An 18,925-nucleotide genomic window follows, 5' to 3' on the forward strand; every position below is an offset into this window, starting at 1 on the left:
CTCGGAAGCTAAGCAGGGGCGGGCCGGGTTAGTACTTGGATGGGAGACCGCCTGGGAATACCAGGTGCTGTAAGATTTTACGCTGCTGCTGCTGCTGCTTCCTTACAAGAAACATGGGCTCGCAATTAAATTGACGCACAGGCACGGGTTGATGGCTTTCTGGTTTCAGCTTCGCTTTGCTTTTCACAGAAAAAGAGAATGGTGCACCGTTCCTGGTGGCACTGCAATACCAGGTCAATGCAAGGAGTGAAGAGAGCAAGCCCCAGTTTTCACCTCCCACTGCTCAAAAATGCAGATATTAAACTGATAAGAACAGATACAACACTTGATCTTAGCCAAAAGGCCGAGAAGCGATGGCCCACAGGTGTCTGGGGCCAACCCAAGATCTTGGCACACAAGTCAGTTGTTGTGGTGCCATGTTTTTAAGGGCGCATAACAAAGGCTGCTGCTGCTGATCACCTCCGCCCCAAGGTTGACCTAAGTGCACCTCTGAGCCTTGACAGACAGCTGCTTGACATTTGACACACTCAAAGGGCGCAGCCTTACAGCAAAGCCCACCAAAAATAACTTAAACTCTTGAACGTCCCTCTCCACGGAAGTCTTTAGTAAAAGGCGAAAGACTTGTGCATTTTGAAGAGAAACCAGAGTCAACGTAGCCCCTGTCCTGGAGAGCAGCCGAGGAGTCTATCCGCCGGAGTCACCACAGTCTCGGTCGGCCGGCCGGCCGGCCACCTTGGGACGGCCTTCGCCTTCCTTCAACGTTTTTGCTTAGTCGGCCAATAAACCGCCCAGATTTGACTGCATGTTTGGAAGCGCTTTCCTACTGTCGGTTGTGCGCTGCAGTTTTCTATCAGTCGCTGAGGCTGTGGCACATTCCTCGCTCACTGGCACACCTCCAACATTTAGTGGTAGACGTGAGTGCATGAGCAAAGCAGCTCCGTGTCACACTGAGCAGTACAAACTGCCGGGCCATTTCCCACCTCATCCGGGCTTCTGAAATGGTGAGTTGCTCCTGGCATCACTTCAACATCAGGTCACTGCACGGAGTGAACAGAGCAAGCGCCAAAGTATTAACCCTTGGCATGATGGCCATGGATCCATCTCCAACAATCGAGTTCTTCTACAAAGAGTTGGGAAAGGGAGCGTGACATTTGCTTTGAGCTAAAAGACAACACCCACAACCATCACGTTCCCAGCAACTTGGAAAGACTGGGGATGTTGCTCCGCAAGGACGTGAGAAGTTTGGAGATGGGCACACAACGTTGAACTTCGGGCGGCTGACCTTTGCTTACAACGACATCATCGGGGGAAAGCGCGGACGCAGCACCCCACTAGCAAAAATTATGCAGTCAAGACTCCCACGTTTGGGGAATTTGCAGGGGTCAACACAGCCGGAGTGCAATGGCTGAGCCTCGCCCTGGGTGAACCGCCTGCTTGATCATGGTATCTCCCCTGCCAGGTAAGTATGAGGTGTACTCGCCAAACACCGGGTGGCTCTTGCCAGACACAGCTCTTTGGCTGATGGTGCTGGAAATGAATAATCCCAGAGGCCAATGCCTTGACTCAGTTGCTCGTTAATGCTGTGCTATGTTCAACTTCAACCTCCAGCACACATTGGAGAGGAAACACTCGACCTTTTTTACTGGCATACCTGGCTGTCGTTTCCTATAGATTCAGCAACAACTGGACATGACGGCACCAACAGCCGCTTGCCCATCTCGGTGTCGCTTCCCGATACTGGACTAGAGTGTAGCATGTGGTGGAGATAAAGGCTGAAGTGCAGTGTGTCCGAAAGGCTGACTTTTGAGCCCCGCCACGCGCAGGGGGCCTTGCCCAGTCCATAAAAGCAGTCTGTGTCCCCAACCCCCCGGCTTACGGCCATACCACCCTGAGCACGCCCGATCTCGTCTGATCTCGGAAGCTAAGCAGGGTCGGGCCGGGTTAGTACTTGGATGGGAGACCGCCTGGGAATACCAGGTGCTGTAAGCTTTTACGCTGCTGCTGCTGCCTTCCTTACAAGAAACATGGGCTCGCAATTAAATTGACGCACAGGCACGGGTTGATGTCTTTCTGGTTTCAGCTTCGCTTTGCTTTTCACAGAAAAAAGAGAATGGTGCACCGTTCCTGGTGGCACTGCAATACCAGGTCAATGCAAGGAGTGAAGAGAGCAAGCCCCAGTTTTCACCTCCCACTGCTCAAAAATGCATTTAATATTTAATCCCCATATAGAGGACATATCAGATATTAAACTGATAAGAACAGATACTACACTTGATCTTAGCCAAAAGGCCGAGAAGCGATGGCCCACAGGTGTCTGGGGCCAACCCAAGATCTTGGCACACAAGTCAGTTGTTGTGGTGCCATGTTTTTAAGGGCGCATAACAAAGGCTGCTGCTGCTGATCACCTCCGCCCCAAGGTTGACCTAAGTGCACCTCTGAGCCTTGACAGACAGCTGCTTGACATTTGACACACTCAAAGGGCGCAGCCTTACAGCAAAGCCCACCAAAAATAACTTAAACTCTTGAACGTCCCTCTCCACGGAAGTCTTTAGTAAAAGGCGAAAGACTTGTGCATTTTGAAGAGAAACCAGAGTCAACGTAGCCCCTGTCCTGGAGAGCAGCCGAGGAGTCTATCCGCCGGAGTCACCACAGTCTCGGTCGGCCGGCCGGCCGGCCACCTTGGGACGGCCTTCCTTCAACGTTTTTGCTTAGTCGGCCAATAAACCGCCCAGATTTGACTGCATGTTTGGAAGCGCTTTCCTACTGTCGGTTGTGCGCTGCAGTTTTCTATCAGTCGCTGAGGCTGTGGCACATTCCTCGCTCACTGGCACACCTCCAACATTTAGTGGTAGACGTGAGTGCATGAGCAAAGCAGCTCCGTGTCACACTGAGCAGTACAAACTGCCGGGCCATTTCCCACCTCATCCGGGCTTCTGAAATGGTGAGTTGCTCCTGGCATCACTTCAACATCAGGTCACTGCACGGAGTGAACAGAGCAAGCGCCAAAGTATTAACCCTTGGCATGATGGCCATGGATCCATCTCCAACAATCGAGTTCTTCTACAAAGAGTTGGGAAAGGGAGCGTGACATTTGCTTTGAGCTATAAGACAACACCCACAACCATCACGTTCCCAGCAACTTGGAAAGACTGGGGATGTTGCGCCGCAAGGACGTGAGAAGTTTGGAGATGGGCACACAACGTTGAACTTCGGGCGGCTGACCTTTGCTTACAACGACATCATCGGGGGAAAGCGCGGACGCAGCACCCCACTAGCAAAAATTATGCAGTCAAGACTCCCACGTTTGGGGAATTTGCAGGGGTCAACACAGCCGGAGTGCAATGGCTGAGCCTCTCCCTGGGTGAACCGCCTGCTTGATCATGGTATCTCCCTGAGCACGCCCGATCTCGTCTGATCTCGGAAGCTAAGCAGGGTCGGGCCGGGTTAGTACTTGGATGGGAGACCGCCTGGGAATACCAGGTGCTGTAAGATTTTACGCTGCTGCTGCTGCTGCTTCCTTACAAGAAACATGGGCTCGCAATTAAATTGACGCACAGGCACGGGTTGATGTCTTTCTGGTTTCAGCTTCGCTTTGCTTTTCACAGAAAAAAGAGAATGGTGCACCGTTCCTGGTGGCACTGCAATACCAGGTCAATGCAAGGAGTGAAGAGAGCAAGCCCCAGTTTTCACCTCCCACTGCTCAAAAATGCATTTAATATTTAATCCCCATATAGAGGACATATCAGATATTAAACTGATAAGAACAGATACTACACTTGATCTTAGCCAAAAGGCCGAGAAGCGATGGCCCACAGGTGTCTGGGGCCAACCCAAGATCTTGGCACACAAGTCAGTTGTTGTGGTGCCATGTTTTTAAGGGCGCATAACAAAGGCTGCTGCTGCTGATCACCTCCGCCCCAAGGTTGACCTAAGTGCACCTCTGAGCCTTGACAGACAGCTGCTTGACATTTGACACACTCAAAGGGCGCAGCCTTACAGCAAAGTGTTGTGGGAACTTTTGTGAGTGAGATGAAGCACGAGAACTGAGTCGGATGAATACAAGCAAGTTGATTTAATCTGAGTTGCAACCAGAGGAGCACAGTTTACAGAGTCGAAGAGTCTGCAAAGTGAACAACACTGAGCAGAGAGAAACAAGGCGTATATAAACATGTCTTCAGCAGTATGTGTACGTGATACAGAAGAACAGAAGGTTCATTGGATAGAGTAGTTGTCTGATATGATGCCAATAAGCTGTTGTGAGAAACTAGCAGATATCAGTAGAGAACAGGGAGTTTCTTGGGAGGACAGGGACCTTGAGATGAAATGGGAAACTTATAATTGCCCTCTACACCTCGTGTGACCCAAGAAACAACTAACCACTGAACCTTGTGTGACATAAAGAAACTGTGTGTCTGTGTGCATGCAATATGCCATTACATTTCCCCCCTTTTTATCCTTAAGGATAAACGAGGAAGAGAAAAACAACCAATAAAACACAATCAACAATAGAAGCAACAAAATATGCACACACAATATAACACAACAAATCCCAGATGACAATCAAATATGAGAAAAGAACAGTATTCAAAACTTCAGACTGAGCATTCCAACTGGTTTACGATCAGTCGTCACACAGAATACAATTCAATGGAAAACCTTAAGGTAAAAGTTGCAAGCTGTTTTTGTGGATGAAAGCATCCTGAGTAGAGCATAGCAAAGAGAGAACTGGGTTACTGTCAAACAAAATCCTTTATACACATGCATCAGAGTCAGCATCAGTGTGTGAGTCGTCTGTGCTCGCGTCCATGGTCAGTACATAAGTGGCAGCTATGTCGTCCAAAGCCACCTGGGGAGCAGAAGCAGTGACAGAAAGCAGGTGATAGCGTGTCATCTGCAACGAGAACAAGGAGCCCACAATTTTCTTGACCATAGGAATAATACAGCTGGACAAACAGCACAGTAAAAAAAACAGAGAAACACAGAACAGCCCAAGCTTCATCAACCACGCCTTCCATCCCCCGGACGTAAGCCAAGACCACCAGTCCCAACCGGAAGAGGGGGAAGGGCTGTCACGGCTGAGCTGTGTGCGAAGGAGGTCATTAAGGTGTACGATCGTGTCTGTCACATTGTCCGTATTGTCGGGAATATACGTGCAACATTCTGAACCAATAATATGACACACCCCACCCTGAGAGGCTAACAAAAGATCCAGGGCCATTCTGTTCTGCAAGGCCACATCGCGGAGAGCTTGGATTTCCGGGGATAGGGCCTCAAAACCTTGAGTGGTCAATGTAGTCAAATTCTCTAGATCTACGGCAAGTGTGTCAATATGGTGACTTAAATGCACCGTACCCCATTGAGGCAAGATTGCGGCCAGGAACTTACTGCCAGCAGAGACACGTACATCACGTTTAGCCAAATGGCCAGCATGGTAGTGCGTATATTGTGAGATGAAGTAAGTAAGGTTATTGGTCAGTCTGTAATTAGGAATCAATTTAGCCAGATAGCAAAGACCACACCAACGTGGAGGGAGGAAAAGATAAACATACTTTCCACAAACCCACACATGCGATTTCAGAGTACTGGCACCGAGTGTTGGATTGGGAAGTCTAACATAAGGATTGGTAACTGAAGAATTGGTTTTAGTAGGGATCCCAGTAAGATTAGCTCTACCAATGAATGGGACGCCGTCAGCGTTTGGACATGGGTCACCGCAAGAACGAACCCCACAGCCAGCATTTACAACTTGCTCACAATGGGCAGAAGTTCCAACTGGAACATTAGGTGCACATCCAGTCCCAGGGGAAATGCAATTTCGTCGGAAACAGACCTTTGGTTTCCAGGGTGCCAATTGTGTATGAAAAAGTGGTGCGGAGAGGCGAGTTTGTCTACTACCAAGTGGCAAAGAAGAAGGATTAAAACGCCACTTCAAACCCGTATAGTCTACTAAGGTTTCATTAATCATTGCCAGTCGCCTAGTCATGTTAACTGTTATCCACGAATCGTCAACAGTGTCAGTGGCAGTTGTTGTCATGGCTACCAACACAGAAAGAGTCTCAGTCGCATTGAGGGGTCTAGGAACAACAGGGACTGAACCAGTGGTAGTGCGAGGTATCAAGGAACAAACATAACAAGGGGAAGTGGTCTGTTGTTTAGCAAAGAAAAACATGGTTTGGTACCAGACATTCTGCGTATGGTCATGGAGACTGTCATTTGTCAGGAGCGTGCGTTTAAAACGGTGAACCAGCTGGTTGGTATCACTCGTGTTAGCGTCAAGTGAGTGGTGAATGAGCTGTGGTCTCAGAAAAAACAGAATCGGAAGGACAATGATCAAGGTTAAAAACAGGAAACAACACATAGTGCCTCGTATACCACACAGGCCTGGGTGTCTGAACGGATGCCAGGGTCTGTTACGGTCCATGGCCTATGTATCAAGGAGGTAAGGGAGTAGTGCGAACAACAACGTAACAAATATAACAATTACAGAAACTAGATAAAAACCGCACATAAAAATATACAGACTTGTAAGGGGAGAGTCACTGTGTGAAAAATAAAGACAGTGAAATGGTGTAACACGTGTAGGGTGTGGTGTGGTGTGGTGTAGGTCTTCTTGCGCCCACGAAGGTGACACAGAAACTACGTCTGCACGCCACTTGTTGTCTTCTTTCTTCGGACCCTTGGTCGCCTGCGTGCCTGTTACGAACGCAAAGTCTTACTTAGCAGCCTCTGGAGTTTGTAGTTTTCCAGGAGCACCAGCAGGGGGTGCTGGAACCTTTCTACAGTGGCTGGCGTGGATCCAGGTAGCCCGCTCAGCGACCTTCACAGCAGTGTGGGTTGTCAGCAGGATCTGGAACGGACCTTGCCACCTCCTGTTCCTCCACGACTTCCTCCTGAAGTCTTTTATGACCACAAAGTCACCTGGTTCGAGCTGGTGCAGGGGACCACTGGCTGGAACAGGGAGGGCTGCGATCACCTGTTTCTTTACATCAGAGAGCTGTTTGGATAGATTGGTACAGTAGGTTAGTGTGTTGTGATCACAAAGAGCTGTTGATGGGGGTGGAGATCGGGGAGCTTCCACACCTACAGAAGGAGGAGTTGCAAAAAGAATCTCAAAGGGGCTCAAGTTAGTTCTGTTTCGTTTTCGCATTCTCATATACATAAGCACTAGAGGAAGTGCTTTTGTCCATGGAAGACCTGTGTCTTCACAACACTTGGCCAGCTTGTTCTTTAGTGTTCCATTCTCCCTCTCTACTGCACCTCCACTAGCTGGGTGGTAGGCACAGTGTGTTCTCAGGTTAATACCTAAGTATAGGCTCAGTTCAGTGATAGCTGAATTAACAAAATGGCTGCCATTATCACTGGAGATTTTAGCTGGAATTCCCCATCTGGGAATGATTTCAGTAAGAAGGGCTTTAGCTACTACTGAGGCAGATTGTTTTGAGGCTGGGAACACTTCAACCCATTTGCTCCACATGTCTACCATCACTAAACAATGAGACTTTCCTTCTGATGGAGTTAGTTCTACAAAATCCATCATGACATGCTCAAAAGGTCGAGTTGGTTGAGGATGAGCAGCTTGTTGGGAAGGTTGGATTGCCCTGCCTACATTGTGAGTAGCACAGATAACACAGGCTTGGCAGTGTTTTTGAGCATAGGCAGAAAACCCTTTTGTGAACCAAAATGTGTTAATCATTTGCTGCATCCCTCCTTTTGATGCATGGTTAGACCCATGCGTCAATTTAGCATAGTGAGGGAAGAAATGGGAAGGCAAACACGGGTTGTTGTCGGGGCCTATCCAGATGCCATCATGACATGAAGCACCTGCGTTTCTCCAAAGTTGCTTATCTTTTGGAGATGCAAAAGATTGAACAGCACTGAGGGAAGATGGCACGTCAGAAGAAACTGAAACCAAAGTATGTGATACAGAAGAGTTAGACAAAGGGAGAAGAGAAGCTGCCTGTGCAGCTGCATCCGCTCGAGCGTTACCTGTAGAAATCGGGTCAGAGGCATTAGTGTGAGCAGCACATTTACACACAGAAATGGCAGAAGGAAGAAGGATGGCATCTAAGAGATCTGCAATGAGTGTGTGATGCAAAACAGGCTTGCCATCAGATTTCAGAAAACCTCTATGTTTCCAAAGTGCACCAAAGTCATGAACAACACCAAAAGCATATCTGGAATCAGTGTAGATATTTACAGATCTACCCTTAGCTAATTGGCAGGCAGTCGTTAAGGCCACAAGTTCTGCAGCTTGAGCTGAGAAGTGAGGTGGAAGAGATGATGACATCATCACGTCATAGTCAGAACAAACAGCAAAACCAACACGGCAGAGACCTGTAACTGGGTCTCTTGAAGCAGAGCCATCTACATAGAGGACAAGGTCAGGATTTGTCAAGGGCGTTTCTGTCAGATCAGGTCTTGGAGAACAAGATGCTGAAAGTTCAGCCATGCAATCATGAGGCTCACCATCCTGTGGAAGAGGGAGCAGAGTAGCAGGGTTAAGAACAGTACACCTCTTAAGAGTGACATTAGGCATGTCAAGAAGACACGTGTGATACCTAAGGTGTCTAGCAGCCGAAAGGTGTGATGTTTTCTGCTCAGAAAGGATCAAAGAGACCGCATGTGGCACAAGAAGAGTCAAAGGAGCGTAGCCAACTATATCTCTTGAGGCCAAAAGGGCTTTTTCAGCAGCTGCTACAGCTCTGAGACATTTTGGCATGCCTGCTGCAACAAGATCGAGTTTACCCGAGAAATATGCCACAGGACGGAGCCTATCACCATGAGGTTGTAGGAGGACAGAAGTCATGCAACCCGAACGTTCATCCACAGTCTGAGTGAATGGTTTGGTTGGGTCAGGAAGTCCAAGTGTGGGAGGAGACTGAAGTTGAAGTTTCAAGTTCAGGAATGCAGTGTCTGCTTCCGGTGTCCACTCAAGTTGTGAGCGAGAGGTCATGCCTGATTGGTGACACAAGGTCCTGAGGGGTCTTTCAACCTCAGAAAAATTAGGGACAAAAGCGCGACAGTAGGAACACATCCCCAGGAAAGATAGCATTTGTTTTTGGGTAATTGGTTTTGGAATCTTTTGGATAGCTTCAATATGTTTTGGAGACATAGTTTTGCCTTCACCAGAAATTATGTGACCCAGGAAGGTCACAGCTTGTCTGACAAATTGTAGCTTGTTTAAGCTGGCTTTGTGTCCTTCTTCTGCCAGATGTTTGAGCAGTTTGATAGTGTCAGTTATGCATTGTTTTTCAGTTGGAGCGCAGATCAGAAGATCGTCTACATATTGTAGTAAGGCAGTGCCATCAGAGAGCGCTAGAGGCAACAATGATTCGCATAAAGCCTGATTGTAAATTGTTGGTGATTCAGTGAAACCCTGACATAAACGGGTGAAAGTATAACCTTTCCCGTTGAACTGGAATGCAAACCAGTACTGAGAATCCTTGTGAACAGGAACACTGAAAAATGCATTTGATAGATCAACAACTGAAAACCACTTAGCAAAGGATGGAACTTGTGAAAGCAAAGTGTAGGGGTTAGGAACACTTGGTGTTCTGGCATGAACAGCTGCATTAACTGCTTTTAAGTCTTGAACAAATCGCCACTCGGGTAGAGATGGTGGTTCTCTAGCTTTTTGAACTGGAAAAATAGGAGTGCAGACAGGTGAGTCATTGCATGGGATAATAACACCAGCTTCCAATAAGGATTTAAAAACAGGTTTAATGCCGTCGACGGCTTCCGGACGCAGAGGGTACTGAACTCGTTTTGGTCTGTAGTCAGACTTAGGAGTGACTATTACAGGTTCACAATTTTTATGAGACCTACATCATATTTGCCTTGTGCCCACAATTTGGGTGGGACTTGTGCAAGGGCTGGATGGATCTGTTCTGCGGAGAGCATTTGGTGTATGTGTTCGGTTTTATCAAGATTGTGGTCTAGCAAGTAGACAGATTTCAGAGTAGCCACAGTTAATTTGCATGCAGTTTTGAAAACACCCCCCTTTGGCGAGTACGACACATGTGGGTCAGGTGTAGATTGCCAATCTTTGAGCTCAATGCATGATTTTGTCCATGGACCTAAATCTCTCCATTGATCAGTTTGTCCTTTGGAAAGCGAAATATGTGGATGTGAATTGTTAATCAGAAAAAATCGTTGTTGTTCAGCTGTTAAGCTGACAGAAAGTGCACATCGCAGGTCTGTCCAGTAGAGAGAGTCAGTCAGTAGAGTATCTTTGATGTCAGTCCACCATTTAGTTTCATAGTCTCTGTCAAGGTCAGTTGTCACGTGTGACGTGCAATGGAGTGCCTCAGGCTGCATGAAAGCTGCAGTTGGGCTAACCAGTGCATGTGCACGTTCAGTTAGAGATGGAGCCAAAACACTCTCAACTTTCCATTGGTATATGTAGAGCAGCGAGGAGATTAAATCAGGTTGATACTTAGCCATTATATAGGCTTCAGGATTGGGTGGAGTTGTTCGTCTCACAGCTTTAACTCCTTCTGGTGTCGAAATCAGGTCGATGCCAAAAGCCATCATCAAGTCTCGTCCTAACAAGTTGAATGGACAGACTTGGGAAAGCAAAAATGAGTGCTTTACTTTAGTAAATGGTTCAGGATGAGAACACGTAATTGGAGATGTATAGTTCTCTTTCACTGTTGTTCCACATGCACCAATGGAATACATGAAATTGCCACTGAGTTTGGCCTCAGGTATTTCAGAGTATTTTAACACTGTGCGTGTTGCACCCGAGTCAACCATAAATGTAACATCTTTTCCTGCAACATTCAAAATCATAGTGGGCAGTTTCTGCACCATTGAGTCATCATACATGGTGTATGTTCCTATAGGTTTAAACTCAGTTTTTCTCTGTAAAACTTCAATAGTATCTGTGAGTAGTTGGTGTTGTTGCTGCGGTGTAAGCGTGTGAGTGGTGTGTGTGTGTGTGTCATTCTCACTCCCCTTTTTTGAAGGTTCAGGGTAGGCTGTCTGGGTGACGCACGCATCTGGTCCTCCCCTCCCTCGTCTCTCAGATCAGTCAGATGATTGTTGCCAACGGTCATTTCTGCCTCTAGGTGGAGCACCTCTTCCTCTGCCTCGGCCTCGGAATTGTGTGCAATCCTTTGCCCAATGTCCTTTAGTGCCACACAGGAATCACACATCGTAACCTGGTGGTGGTCCCATTCTTGGACCTGATCTCTCTCCTTGCCATGGCCTGCGTCCCCTCTGCATGCCTCTTCCTTCTGACAGCAGGCATTCACTTTAGCAAGGTCACAGTGAGCAGGGGAAACCTCAACCAATTTCAGTCCTAATTGTGTGACAAAGTCCTGATACTGTCGGTCTGCTAGATCAGCATTGTCATTAGTGTCCCAATTCACCGTTTGTGGTCTGAAGTCGCCATCTCTTGGGAAAATGTCTTTCACCTTGGAGAAATCAGATGGTTTCATGTATTTCATCATGACTCTCTGGATTTCGCCTGAGGTTGGTGTGAAATCTTTGATGAACTGAACATAGGCTCGTGCCATGGCAGCGCCACCTTGTGCAGGCTTTGGGAGGTGTGATGCTGCATCAATCAGGTCCTGAGTTGTCCATGGGCGGTAGACAAAACCTGGATTTCCATCCGGACCCATAACTTGCACCATTGGCATCGTAAGAGCTGAATCTGATTGTTGTCTGGTGCGTGCTGCAATTGGAGGGGAGAGGGAGGAGGAGGTGAGGACACTGGAGCCTGGTGAGGGAGTGTTCATGAAAGAGGATGTGGATGACATCGGTGATGACGTGGCAGATGAGGCGTTGTATGGAGGAGGAACCGAAGGCGGAGCCATTGCATCTGGAGGGGGTCGTCTTCGAGGGAGGGACCAGGAAGCGTCATCAACCAGAGAGCTCTGACCGCACCCTGTCAGTTTAGGATAGAGAGAATTCTTTTTACTCTTAGGTTCAAAATCACTTCCTTTGTCTTTCTTATCAACTTTCATACATGTTATCATTTTGCATGTTATCACACTTGTCTCCTTTCTCTCGTTTCACATTCATCTTCCCACTTTTTCAGACATCCTTCATTCTTTTCAATCTCTCTCATTTTATCACTTTTCACTCTCTTTTTGCTCATAATTGTCTGTCTTTCTTTCTCAAGACTTTCACGTAATTTTTTCAGTTGAGTTTTGCTCAACGATCCCCCTTCTGGGAATCCATGATTTGTTACCCAGTAATTTAAACATTCAACACTTTGATCCCCATATTTTTGTTTCATGGCCAGAATAATTGGACTGTCTGGATCATTTTTCGCTCGTTTACTTCCTTGGGTACCCATGTTTCCTTTTTACCAAGAGTCCCTGACTCTTTTGATTATTTACCTCGTATAGACCCTGTCTACCGGTAAGTCCCTGACTTCTAGTAAATAATCCTAGGTGTAGGTCTTTGACGCCTATAACCCACACCTAACTTCAGTGAGAATGGAACGTTCTCACCTACCTCAGTGAGAGTGGAAAGTTCTCACCTACTTTAGTATCAGACCATAAAGATCTGTACCTACAACTCAGTATCAGATTATAAAAATCTGTACCTACAAACTCAGTATCAGGTTATAAAAACCTATACCTACAAACTCAGTATCAGGTTATGAAAACCTATACCTACAAACTCAGTTTCAATTTCAAGGAAGTAAACCCCTTCAATCAAAACCTACAACATGACAGTTCCGTGTCAATGTTCCAAAACAAAAAGGAAGTAAACGATGGAAAATGATGACCAGCAGTAATGCAAGTATCCACAGACTCAGAAAATACATAAAAAAACTTTTCTCTATTGATTACAGAATCATTGTCATTATTCATGAATCATTGGTAAATTTGGAATTTGGAAAGTCAACATCTCACCGTCTCAAGCGGACGTTATCTTTATCTTGGATCGTCGTGGAGCCAGTCAGTCAATCAATTGGATCGCCGGTCCCCTCTCTCTGAATACTTGGTTGGAGGTAGAGGAAGATCTCCTGGATTCCAGGTGCGCGCTGCCGACGTCCTTTTGATCCCGACGGACTCTCAGACGATCCCACTTCTGACACCAAATTGTTGTGGGAACTTTTGTGAGTGAGATGAAGCACGAGAACTGAGTCGGATGAATACAAGCAAGTTGATTTAATCTGAGTTGCAACCAGAGGAGCACAGTTTACAGAGTCGAAGAGTCTGCAAAGTGAACAACACTGAGCAGAGAGAAACAAGGCGTATATAAACATGTCTTCAGCAGTATGTGTACGTGATACAGAAGAACAGAAGGTTCATTGGATAGAGTAGTTGTCTGATATGATGCCAATAAGCTGTTGTGAGAAACTAGCAGATATCAGTAGAGAACAGGGAGTTTCTTGGGAGGACAGGGACCTTGAGATGAAATGGGAAACTTATAATTGCCCTCTACACCTCGTGTGACCCAAGAAACAACTAACCACTGAACCTTGTGTGACATAAAGAAACTGTGTGTCTGTGTGCATGCAATATGCCATTACAAAAGCCCACCAAAAATAACTTAAACTCTTGAACGTCCCTCTCCACGGAAGTCTTTAGTAAAAGGCGAAAGACTTGTGCATTTTGAAGAGAAACCAGAGTCAACGTAGCCCCTGTCCTGGAGAGCAGCCGAGGAGTCTATCCGCCGGAGTCACCACAGTCTCGGTCGGCCGGCCGGCCGGCCACCTTGGGACGGCCTTCCTTCAACGTTTTTGCTTAGTCGGCCAATAAACCGCCCAGATTTGACTGCATGTTTGGAAGCGCTTTCCTACTGTCGGTTGTGCGCTGCAGTTTTCTATCAGTCGCTGAGGCTGTGGCACATTCCTCGCTCACTGGCACACCTCCAACATTTAGTGGTAGACGTGAGTGCATGAGCAAAGCAGCTCCGTGTCACACTGAGCAGTACAAACTGCCGGGCCATTTCCCACCTCATCCGGGCTTCTGAAATGGTGAGTTGCTCCTGGCATCACTTCAACATCAGGTCACTGCACGGAGTGAACAGAGCAAGCGCCAAAGTATTAACCCTTGGCATGATGGCCATGGATCCATCTCCAACAATCGAGTTCTTCTACAAAGAGTTGGGAAAGGGAGCGTGACATTTGCTTTGAGCTAAAAGACAACACCCACAACCATCACGTTCCCAGCAACTTGGAAAGACTGGGGATGTTGCTCCGCAAGGACGTGAGAAGTTTGGAGATGGGCACACAACGTTGAACTTCGGGCGGCTGACCTTTGCTTACAACGACATCATCGGGGGAAAGCGCGGACGCAGCACCCCACTAGCAAAAATTATGCAGTCAAGACTCCCACGTTTGGGGAATTTGCAGGGGTCAACACAGCCGGAGTGCAATGGCTGAGCCTCGCCCTGGGTGAACCGCCTGCTTGATCATGGTATCTCCCCTGCCAGGTAAGTATGAGGTGTACTCGCCAAACACCGGGTGGCTCTTGCCAGACACAGCTCTTTGGCTGATGGTGCTGGAAATGAATAATCCCAGAGGCCAATGCCTTGACTCAGTTGCTCGTTAATGCTGTGCTATGTTCAACTTCAACCTCCAGCACACATTGGAGAGGAAACACTCGACCTTTTTTACTGGCATACCTGGCTGTCGTTTCCTATAGATTCAGCAACAACTGGACATGACGGCACCAACAGCCGCTTGCCCATCTCGGTGTCGCTTCCCGATACTGGACTAGAGTGTAGCATGTGGTGGAGATAAAGGCTGAAGTGCAGTGTGTCCGAAAGGCTGACTTTTGAGCCCCGCCACGCGCAGGGGGCCTTGCCCAGTCCATAAAAGCAGTCTGTGTCCCCAACCCCCCGGCTTACGGCCATACCACCCTGAGCACGCCCGATCTCGTCTGATCTCGGAAGCCAAGCAGGGTCGGGCCTGGTTAGTACTTGGATGGGAGACCGCCTGGGAATACCAGGTGCTGTAAGCTTTTACGCTGCTGCTGCTGCTGCTGCTTCCTTACAAGAAACATGGGCTCGCAATTAAATTGACGCACAGGCACGGGTTGATGTCTTTCTGGTTTCAGCTTCGCTTTGCTTTTCACAGAAAAAAGAGAATGGTGCACCGTTCCTGGTGGCACTGCAATACCAGGTCAATGCAAGGAGTGAAGAGAGCAAGCCCCAGTTTTCACCTCCCACTGCTCAAAAATGCATTTAATATTTAATCCCCATATAGAGGACATATCAGATATTAAACTGATAAGAACAGATACTACACTTGATCTTAGCCAAAAGGCCGAGAAGCGATGGCCCACAGGTGTCTGGGGCCAACCCAAGATCTTGGCACACAAGTCAGTTGTTGTGGTGCCATGTTTTTAAGGGCGCATAACAAAGGCTGCTGCTGCTGATCACCTCCGCCCCAAGGTTGACCTAAGTGCACCTCTGAGCCTTGACAGACAGCTGCTTGACATTTGACACACTCAAAGGGCGCAGCCTTACAGCAAAGCCCACCAAAAATAACTTAAACTCTTGAACGTCCCTCTCCACGGAAGTCTTTAGTAAAAGGCGAAAGACTTGTGCATTTTGAAGAGAAACCAGAGTCAACGTAGCCCCTGTCCTGGAGAGCAGCCGAGGAGTCTATCCGCCGGAGTCACCACAGTCTCGGTCGGCCGGCCGGCCGGCCCCCTTAGGACGGCCTTCCTTCAACGTTTTTGCTTAGTCGGCCAATAAACCGCCCAGATTTGACTGCATGTTTGGAAGCGCTTTCCTACTGTCGGTTGTGCGCTGCAGTTTTCTATCAGTCGCTGAGGCTGTGGCACATTCCTCGCTCACTGGCACACCTCCAACATTTAGTGGTAGACGTGAGTGCATGAGCAAAGCAGCTCCGTGTCACACTGAGCAGTACAAACTGCCGGGCCATTTCCCACCTCATCCGGGCTTCTGAAATGGTGAGTTGCTCCTGGCATCACTTCAACATCAGGTCACTGCACGGAGTGAACAGAGCAAGCGCCAAAGTATTAACCCTTGGCATGATAGCCATGGATCCATCTCCAACAATCGAGTTCTTCTACAAAGAGTTGGGAAAGGGAGCGTGACATTTGCTTTGAGCTGAAAGACAACACCCACAACCATCACGTTCCCAGCAACTTGGAAAGACTGGGGATGTTGCTCCGCAAGGACGTGAGAAGTTTGGAGATGGGCACACAGCGTTGAACTTCGGGCGGCTGACCTTTGCTTACAACGACATCATCGGGGGAAAGCGCGGACGCAGCACCCCACTAGCAAAAATTATGCAGTCAAGACTCCCACGTTTGGGGAATTTGCAGGGGTCAACACAGCCGGAGTGCAATGGCTGAGCCTCGCCCTGGGTGAACCGCCTTCTTGATCATGGTATCTCCCCTGCCAGGTAAGTATGAGGTGTACTCGTCAAACACCGGGTGGCTCTTGCCAGACACAGCTCTTTGGCTGTTGGTGCTGGAAATGAATAATCCCAGAGGCCAATGCCTTGACTCAGTTGCTCGTTAATGCTGTGCTATGTTCAACTTCAACCTCCAGCACACATTGGAGAGGAAACACTCGACCTTTTTTACTGGCATACCTGGCTGTCGTTTCCTATAGATTCAGCAACAACTGGACATGGCGGCACCAACAGCCGCTTGCCCATCTCGGTGTCGCTTCCCGATACTGGACTAGAGTGTAGCATGTGGTGGAGATAAAGGCTGAAGTGCAGTGTGTCCGAAGGGCTGACTTTTGAGCCCCGCCACGCGCAGGGGGCCTTGCCCAGTCCATAAAAGCAGTCTGTGTCCCCAACCCCCCGGCTTACGGCCATACCACCCTGAGCACGCCCGATCTCGTCTGATCTCGGAAGCCAAGCGGGGTCGGGCCTGGTTAGTACTTGGATGGGAGACCGCCTGGGAATACCAGGTGCTGTAAGCTTTTACACCGCTGCGGCACACACTGCTGCTTCCTCACAAGAAACATGCCCCTCCACGAGCAGGGGCCTTGCCTGAATCGTAAAGGCACTCTGTCGTAGCCCTCGGCTACGGCCATACCACCTAGTGCGCCCGATCTGCGTCTGATCTGGAAGCTAAGCAGAGGTCGGGTTGAGTACTTGGATGGGGAGCCGCCTGGGGAATACCAGGTGCTGTAAGCTTTGCGCTGCTGCTGCTGGCACAAGAAACATGGGCTGCCAATTAAATTGGCCTTTCAGAGCGCGGGTTGATCTCTGAAAGTTTCAGCTTTGCTTTTCACAGAAAAAAGAGAATGGTGCACCGGTCCTGGTGGCACTGCAATACCAGGTCAATGCAAGGAGTGAAGAGAGCAAGCCCCAGTTTTCACCTCCAACTGCTCAAAAATGCATTTAATATTTAATCCCCATATAGAGAACATATCAGATATTAAACTGATAAGAACAGATACTACACTTGATCTTAGCCAAAAGGCCGAGAAGCGATGGCCCACAGGTGTCTGGGGCCAACCCAAGATCTTGGCACACAAGTCAGTTGTTGTGGTGCCATGTTTTTAAGGGCGCATAACAAATGCTGCTGCTGCTGATCACCTCCGCCCCAAGGTTGACCTAAGTGCACCTCTGAGCCTTGACAGACAGCTGCTTGACATTTGACACACTCAAAGGGCGCAGCCTTACAGCAAAGCCACCAAAAATAACTTAAACTCTTGAACGTCCCTCTCCACGGAAGTCTTTAGTAAAAGGCGAAAGACTTGTGCATTTTGAAGAGACACCAGAGGCAACGTAGCCCCTGTCCTGGAGAGCAGCCGAGGAGTCTATCCGCCGGAGTCACCACAGTCTCGGTCGGCCGGCCGGCCGGCCACCTTGGGACGGCCTTCCTTCAACGGTTTTGCTTAGTCGGCCAATAAACCGCCCCGATTTGACTGCATGTTTGGAAGCGCTTTCCTACTGTCGGTTGTGCGCTGCAGTTTTCTATCAGTCGCTGAGGCTGGGGCACATTCCTCGCTCACTGGCACACCTCCAACATTTAGTGGTAGACGTGAGTGCATGAGCAAAGCAGCTCCGTATCACACCGAGCAGTACAAACTGCCGGGCCATTTCCCACCTCATCCGGGCTTCTGAAATGGTGAGTTGCTCCTGGCATCACTTCAACATCAGGTCACTGCACGGAGTGAACAGAGCAAGCGCCAAAGTATTAACCCTTGGCATGATGGCCATGGATCCATCTCCAACAATCGAGTTCTTCTACAAAGAGTTGGGAAAGGGAGCGTGACATTTGCTTTGAGCTGAAGACAACACCCACAACCATCACGTTCCCAGCAACTTGGAAAGACTGGGGATGTTGCTCCGCAAGGACGTGAGAAGTTTGGAGATGGGCACACAACGTTGAACGGTGACTGACCTTTTGCTAGCGACATCATCGGAGCGGTGCCAACACCCACTAGCAGAAATTATGCAGTCAAGACTCCCACGGTTGGGGAATTTGCAGGGGTCAACACAGCCGGAGTGCAATGGCTGAGCCTCGCCCTGGGTGAACCGCCTTCTTGATCATGGTATCTCCCCTGCCAGGTAAGTATGAGGTGTACTCGCCAAACACCCGGTGGCTCTTGCCAGACACAGCTCTTTGGCTGATGGTGCTGGAAATGAATAATCCCAGAGGCCAATGCCTTGACTCAGTTGCTTGTTAATGCTGTGCTATGTTCAACTTCAACCTCCGGCACACATTGGAGAGGAAACACTCGACCTTTTTTACTGGCATACCTGGCTGTCGTTTCCTATAGATTCAGCAACAACTGGACATGGCGGCACCAACAGCCGCTTGCCCATCTCGGTGTCGCTTCCCGATACTGGACTAGAGTGTAGCATGTGGTGGAGATAAAGGCTGAAGTGCAGTGTGTCCGAAAGGCTGACTTTTGAGCCCCGCCACGCGCAGGGGGCCTTGCCCAGTCCATAAAAGCGGTCTGTGTCCCCAACCCCCCGGCTTACGGCCATACCACCCTGAGCACGCCCGATCTCGTCTGA

At 48.6% G+C, this 18,925-nt stretch overlaps 1 protein-coding gene, 16 non-coding genes and 3 pseudogenes across 17 annotated transcripts; 4 read left to right on the forward strand and 16 right to left on the reverse strand.

Moving 5' to 3' along the window:
• Nucleotides 1-196: 196 nt before the first annotated feature.
• Nucleotides 197-355, reverse strand: LOC122763147 (annotated as a pseudogene).
• Nucleotides 356-537: 182 nt separating this feature from the next.
• Nucleotides 538-650, reverse strand: LOC122763149. Its single transcript, XR_006358904.1, has one exon. It is a non-coding gene; the product is annotated as a U5 spliceosomal RNA (small nuclear RNA).
• A 653-nt stretch (nucleotides 651-1,303) lies between these two features.
• LOC122763138 lies at nucleotides 1,304-1,467 on the reverse strand. The gene has a single exon (XR_006358895.1). It is a non-coding gene; the product is annotated as a U1 spliceosomal RNA (small nuclear RNA).
• A 403-nt stretch (nucleotides 1,468-1,870) lies between these two features.
• LOC122763136 lies at nucleotides 1,871-1,989 on the forward strand. The gene has a single exon (XR_006358893.1). It is a non-coding gene; the product is annotated as a 5S ribosomal RNA (ribosomal RNA).
• A 119-nt stretch (nucleotides 1,990-2,108) lies between these two features.
• LOC122763142 lies at nucleotides 2,109-2,301 on the reverse strand. The gene has a single exon (XR_006358898.1). It is a non-coding gene; the product is annotated as a U2 spliceosomal RNA (small nuclear RNA).
• A 182-nt stretch (nucleotides 2,302-2,483) lies between these two features.
• Nucleotides 2,484-2,596, reverse strand: LOC122763150. Its single transcript, XR_006358905.1, has one exon. It is a non-coding gene; the product is annotated as a U5 spliceosomal RNA (small nuclear RNA).
• A 647-nt stretch (nucleotides 2,597-3,243) lies between these two features.
• On the reverse strand, nucleotides 3,244-3,399 carry LOC122763141. The gene has a single exon (XR_006358897.1). It is a non-coding gene; the product is annotated as a U1 spliceosomal RNA (small nuclear RNA).
• On the forward strand, nucleotides 3,374-3,492 carry LOC122763154 (annotated as a pseudogene).
• A 121-nt stretch (nucleotides 3,493-3,613) lies between these two features.
• Nucleotides 3,614-3,806, reverse strand: LOC122763143. Its single transcript, XR_006358899.1, has one exon. It is a non-coding gene; the product is annotated as a U2 spliceosomal RNA (small nuclear RNA).
• Nucleotides 3,807-5,863: 2,057 nt separating this feature from the next.
• LOC122763135 (protein NYNRIN-like) lies at nucleotides 5,864-11,819 on the reverse strand. Its single transcript, XM_044018211.1, has 2 exons — nucleotides 10,993-11,819; nucleotides 5,864-9,821 (listed from the first exon to the last, which is right to left on the reverse strand). The coding sequence occupies exons 1-2, from the start codon at nucleotides 11,817-11,819 to the stop codon at nucleotides 6,713-6,715; spliced, it is 3,936 nt and encodes a 1,311-aa protein (XP_043874146.1). The 3' UTR covers nucleotides 5,864-6,712.
• A 1,663-nt stretch (nucleotides 11,820-13,482) lies between these two features.
• On the reverse strand, nucleotides 13,483-13,594 carry LOC122763148. The gene has a single exon (XR_006358903.1). It is a non-coding gene; the product is annotated as a U5 spliceosomal RNA (small nuclear RNA).
• A 647-nt stretch (nucleotides 13,595-14,241) lies between these two features.
• Nucleotides 14,242-14,405, reverse strand: LOC122763139. The gene has a single exon (XR_006358896.1). It is a non-coding gene; the product is annotated as a U1 spliceosomal RNA (small nuclear RNA).
• A 403-nt stretch (nucleotides 14,406-14,808) lies between these two features.
• On the forward strand, nucleotides 14,809-14,927 carry LOC122763146. The gene has a single exon (XR_006358902.1). It is a non-coding gene; the product is annotated as a 5S ribosomal RNA (ribosomal RNA).
• Nucleotides 14,928-15,051: 124 nt separating this feature from the next.
• On the reverse strand, nucleotides 15,052-15,244 carry LOC122763144. The gene has a single exon (XR_006358900.1). It is a non-coding gene; the product is annotated as a U2 spliceosomal RNA (small nuclear RNA).
• A 182-nt stretch (nucleotides 15,245-15,426) lies between these two features.
• Nucleotides 15,427-15,539, reverse strand: LOC122763151. Its single transcript, XR_006358906.1, has one exon. It is a non-coding gene; the product is annotated as a U5 spliceosomal RNA (small nuclear RNA).
• A 647-nt stretch (nucleotides 15,540-16,186) lies between these two features.
• On the reverse strand, nucleotides 16,187-16,350 carry LOC122763137. The gene has a single exon (XR_006358894.1). It is a non-coding gene; the product is annotated as a U1 spliceosomal RNA (small nuclear RNA).
• A 403-nt stretch (nucleotides 16,351-16,753) lies between these two features.
• On the forward strand, nucleotides 16,754-16,872 carry LOC122763153. The gene has a single exon (XR_006358908.1). It is a non-coding gene; the product is annotated as a 5S ribosomal RNA (ribosomal RNA).
• A 325-nt stretch (nucleotides 16,873-17,197) lies between these two features.
• Nucleotides 17,198-17,390, reverse strand: LOC122763145. Its single transcript, XR_006358901.1, has one exon. It is a non-coding gene; the product is annotated as a U2 spliceosomal RNA (small nuclear RNA).
• A 183-nt stretch (nucleotides 17,391-17,573) lies between these two features.
• Nucleotides 17,574-17,684, reverse strand: LOC122763152. Its single transcript, XR_006358907.1, has one exon. It is a non-coding gene; the product is annotated as a U5 spliceosomal RNA (small nuclear RNA).
• A 643-nt stretch (nucleotides 17,685-18,327) lies between these two features.
• LOC122763140 lies at nucleotides 18,328-18,480 on the reverse strand (annotated as a pseudogene).
• Nucleotides 18,481-18,925: the final 445 nt, after the last annotated feature.

The sequence above is a fragment of the Solea senegalensis genome, unplaced genomic scaffold, assembly GCF_019176455.1.
Source record: "Solea senegalensis isolate Sse05_10M unplaced genomic scaffold, IFAPA_SoseM_1 scf7180000016497, whole genome shotgun sequence".
Classification (NCBI taxonomy): domain Eukaryota; kingdom Metazoa; phylum Chordata; class Actinopteri; order Pleuronectiformes; family Soleidae; genus Solea; species Solea senegalensis.

Excerpts from the sequence above, each read along its gene's own strand:
- LOC122763135 (XM_044018211.1), bottom strand. The coding sequence starts at position 11,819 with ATGGCTCCGCCTTCGGTTCCTCCTCCATACAACGCCTCATCTGCCACG. Across the intron at positions 9,822-10,992 it reads GGGGAGGACCAGATGCGTGC|GTCTCATAAAAATTGTGAAC; the intron begins GTCACCCAGACA and ends AATATGATGTAG.